Consider the following 4,940-nt stretch of genomic DNA (forward strand, 5'->3'; position numbering starts at 1 on the left):
AAATGAGCAAGAGATGACAGACCTGTACGCTGCTGTAGACCCTACAGGACCATCAGACTCCCATGGTCGAGACGTTTATTGTCGTTGTCTTCAAATGTTTCAGTAATCAACTGTCTTGCTGGTAAGTTTGATCACCAATTGCTGTTCCATATACATGTAGACATATTAAAACAAAAAGTCAAAAGTTTTTACAATATAACAAAACATATTTTTATTTAAAACAGATGTTGTTCCCTGGCAACAGCGTTGAAAATGACATTTAATGAAAATCATCACATTGACTCAATCACAAATCAATACATTTACTGTCACTACCAACTAGTCTCGCATTGCCAGACCTTCTTCCACAGCGGTGTGAAGGAAGGTCTGGCTAGTCCCCACAGCATTCCAGGATGGGAGAAACACAGGCTCTGGTTTATTGGCATTTCTCTAAACCAATAACAATCGTTGTGGGAGGTGGTAGGGAACTAGTTTTGGTGGAACATGTTAACATTTAAAAGTTGTTTTAGTCGTGCAACAGAAAACTCAGATTGGACAGATAGTCTAGCTAGCTGTCTGGATTTACCCTGCAGAGATCTGAGGAGCAGTTAACCATAGTCCTCACAAATCCACCGGAGGTTAGAATGTCAACACAAAGAAAGAGGAAGGTGACAGACGTCCGGCGTAATTTCTGGCAGCACAGAACAATCCGAGAAGTGGAACGTTGTGGATATAGACTGCTACCAAACCAGTTGCATGAACTTAATTATTTACACCATCAAAAATTCTTGTCCCAGACGGAATGCCTCCACCAGGACTTCTTTGAAATCTTCATAAGATTTCATATGTTGAACAGGAAAGGTGATAGTGCTACTGCAAGCTGCCACAGATGGATAGCATATCCTGTGTTGGCAACTGGCAGTGGTGGTTGAACTTGACGTTAACCTTAAAACGTCTCTTCTCTTCCTGCAGGACAGGAACATAGCCTTGCCCGGTTACCCACTGAAGAAATGTTTTTGGAGACAATGACAGAGGTGCAACTGTCTCCATCCCTGATTCGGTTTTGTCTGAAATTAGAGGCCATTAAGAGATGATGTAACATTTTAATTGTTTTTTTATTATAGATTACAAAAAGACAAAAAAATAAATCAATGTTTGTAGATTATATGTTTTTAAAAAATAAGGAAGAGATATTGTAAATGTGTAATAAGTTTTGGAACATAGTATGTTACTGATTTTATTTTATGACCAAGAAAAGATGGTTACATTTAAGTTACAGAACAGATTATTTTACTTTGCTCCAGTTCCTGGAGAAAATCCTGCAGATGATTCATTAAAGTCATCTCCATCTGTTCCTTGTTTGATCCTTTCTCACTGAATTCTGCTTGGCACACAGAGACAATGACATCAGCCTGTAAAATGAAAGCAGATGACCAATTAGCACAATCCAATTTACAGTATATATACATACATTAAGGATGTAATATAAAAGCATTGCCATATCTGGACTAAATATTTATAATGGATCAGTGAGTAAATCAGATCCATTACTTTGGACCTTACAGTAACTGTTAAACTCTGAGATACTGTACATTATTACCGAGCTCCCTTGGCATTTGTCCATCATACATGAGGCACCTAAGATGTGTAAGCATTTACACTTCATGGGACTACCTAACTGTATGCAGAGATGACCATTTAAACTCAACAAAAAACAATGTCACGATGCAACAAAATAATATTTAAATTGTATGCATGGTGTACTCACTGTCATTTCTACCCCTGGTACAAACAACGGCTGACAGATATCAGGGTATTTGGCCATGATATTACCCAAGCCATAGAGCTTCAAGCCATCCCTTATCTGCTGCAGAATCGGGAGCAGCCTGAGGTTTGCATGCAGGACAATAGCACTGTTTTTGGAATAAACAGCATGCACACAAAAACACAAACAACATACCATTTAAAACAAAAATAAACCAGATTAATCACAAAAAAATTTAACTTTGATGGAGAATTTAATGTTAAAATCAACAAATATAACTTCATCATGTTGTCAGGGGATGATGTTAAGTGTGGAGTTGTAGCTTTTATGGTTTTTGTACATTAGTAACCATCACCTACTGCATACCGGATTATTTTGTCCTTTTTCCCTAAGGTGATTAGTCCTGTGTACCCACAGTGGAGGATCTCCTCTGAGAGTCCATCAATTGTTATCTCTGTGGCCTCATCTACCTGAAATTAAAACAGACAACACCTTATGTATTGACAAGATTCACATAAAGTGATATTAGTAACGTGACTGATCTGAGAGTTGTGTGAGGGGCATTTGCTTATTAGTCTTTGCTTTATTATGTCGAAAAAGGCTAAAGTTAGGAATACTCAATTCAGTTATTCAGTAATTGTGCCTTTATTGGAGTATTTAAGGTTAGGCCATCAACTAAGTGTTTATAATCTTACTCTTGATAAAAGATCCTTATACTCCTCATCTCCCACATCATTTTTGTGCAAGTCCAGGGACCCAGTGCAGAGGAACTTGTAGCACCAGAGCATCATAAAATTTGGAGCTGGTCCTCCTTGGGCCAAGCTGGCAGCCATTATTTCTCCAACAGACTTAAAAAAAAAAAAAAAAAAAAAGATAAAGGCACAATTTGGTTTTTAAATTGAAGTAACTGGCTAATCACAATAACGATTTTATCAGAACAGTGATGATTTAATATTGTATTTTGTTGTTCTTAGTTAAATACACAGAGATAAAACACCCGACTCTGTAATTACCCACAGCACTATAGAGCATTGTTATCTCGTGCAGATCAGTGTATTGGTTTTCAGTTTTGGTTTACTCTCATCGCTCTGATAGCATTGTTTTTGGCTGCAGCAGGTAGTTGTTAAAGGAAAAAGCTCTAAAAACCCACTGTACACAAAATGCTCATCAGCAAACAGCAGACAGACACAACTGTACACTAGCTGGTGAACATAGTGGAGCAGCGAAAGAGACATATTTCTCACAGGAGTTGGTGGAGACCAAAAATAGCTAAAAGTGAGAAATTTGGCCTGACATTCATCAGGTAAACATAAAAAACAAGACTCCAAAGGAATGATAATGTTGCTCTGTAAATGCTGAGTGTGGAAATATTTAACAGTTTGCTGCTGTTTGCCATTTCAACTTACTGTAAAAGGTGAAATGGCAAAATTCTGTTAACAGCTCGTTTCTGTTGCCCCAAGTGGGGAACTGCAGGTTAAGGTATATTATTACTAGTCAATGGTTGCACAGATTAACCCAATACAGAAACCATACACTGAAATGTAGCATTAAGCACATACCTGAAATGACCTTTGTCCAAATCAGACATTGAGTATTTAGGTCTATGGCCATGTGTGCCCTTCTCAAAGAACCGTTCTTCAATGCCCGCCACCATCCCTTAAACATTATTGAAATTATGAATTACATTTAATTTCCTGGGATAATGCACAAGACAGTTAAGATAACTACATCATTTAGAGAAGAACTTTTATATGACTATACAACATTTCATATAATTCTGATGATATTTTCTTATTTTTTTATCCTACACATACCTGTCAGAAACTCTTTACGGAGAGCCCCAGTGTCAACACCAGCTTCTCCTAAAAAGTTAACTTGAAGCTGGTTAGTAGGAGATGCTTTTTTTTGCCGCTGCCACTGCACAAGGCCCCTCTCCAACATGTTTTGTCGTGACACTATGATGTCAAATGTTTTGTCATCCTTGGTTACAGCATCCCCAATTGCCCGGATAACATCATCAAGACTAAAGAAGGGGAAAAGAAAAGTTGTGTTGTAGAATGTTACTCCAATCTTTCATTCAACGCTAAAGTCTATGACAAGTAAAAGATGCTTTGACCCACACTTAAGTACAAAAAACAGTATGGCTGGGTATGGAACAGGATATTCCTTTTACAGACAATTTATTTGATTATTGATTTGACGTTGCTACTACTAGAGCTAAAATTCAATCTAGATATATTGTATATTATTTGGAGTACATCATAGAAATGGTTAAAAAGTCTTTAGTGCATCTGATTTCTTCAAATTATGCATGCATTTTGTAAAATATTTCAAGCTAAATAAATAAATAACTTGTTTTTTTCAATGACATGAATATAGGTAGATATAAGCTATGCATTTTTTTTTTTTTTTTTTTTTTTGCTTCTCCGTGAACCATCACCTTATCGTGGTGGAGAGGTTTGTGTGTCTCTGTGAACCTGAGGGCTGTGTTGTCTGGAGCTTTGTGCTCCTGGTAGGGTCTCCCAAGGCAAAGTGGTCTCAGGTGAGGGGCCAGACAAAGAATGGTTCAAAAACCCCAATGAAAAAGCTAGGCAGAGATGGAGTGACCCTGCCCGGAGGAAGCCCGGGGCCCCGCCTGGAGCCAGGCCCAGACGGGCGGGCTCGTCGGGCGAGCGCCTGGTGGCGGGTTTGCCACGGAGCCCGGCCGGCACAGCCCGAACAAGCTACGTGGCTCCCATCTCTCCAGCCCATGGGCCCACCACCTGTGGGAGGAACCGTTGGGGTCGGGTGCGATGCCACATGGGTGGCAGTGAAGGTCAGGGGCCTCGACGGACCAGACCCGGGCGGCAGACGCTGGCTCTGGGGGCGTGGAACGTCACCTCTCTGTGGGGAAGGAGCCGGAACTGGTGCGGGAGGTGGAGCGCTACCGTTAGATCTGGTGGGGCTTACCTCTACGCACAGTCTTGGTTCTGGAACCATACTCCTGGATAGGGGTTGGACTCTTTTCTTCTCCGGAGTTGCCCAGGGTGTGAGGCGCCGGGCGGGTGTGGGGATACTCACAAGCCCCGGCTGAGCGCCGCTGTGTTGGAGTTTACCCCGGTGGACGAGAGGGTCGCCTCCCTACGCCTGCGGGTTGTGGGGGGGAAAACTCTGACTGTTGTTTGTGCATATGCACCAAACAGGAGTTCGGAGTATT

The 4,940-nt window shown here is 40.8% G+C and overlaps 1 protein-coding gene across 1 annotated transcript; it reads right to left on the minus strand.

The window, feature by feature from the left end:
- Positions 1-849: 849 nt before the first annotated feature.
- LOC114565212 (uncharacterized) lies at positions 850-2,583 on the minus strand. The gene is made up of 5 exons (XM_028593116.1): positions 2,440-2,583; positions 2,111-2,214; positions 1,748-1,892; positions 1,274-1,391; positions 850-1,046 (listed from the first exon to the last, which is right to left on the minus strand). Exons 1-5 carry the CDS (start codon positions 2,575-2,577, stop codon positions 850-852), a joined length of 702 nt encoding a protein of 233 aa, XP_028448917.1. The 5' UTR covers positions 2,578-2,583.
- Positions 2,584-4,940: the final 2,357 nt, after the last annotated feature.

Source organism: Perca flavescens, chromosome 12 (genome assembly GCF_004354835.1).
Source record: "Perca flavescens isolate YP-PL-M2 chromosome 12, PFLA_1.0, whole genome shotgun sequence".
NCBI classification, from domain to species: Eukaryota; Metazoa; Chordata; class Actinopteri; order Perciformes; family Percidae; genus Perca; species Perca flavescens.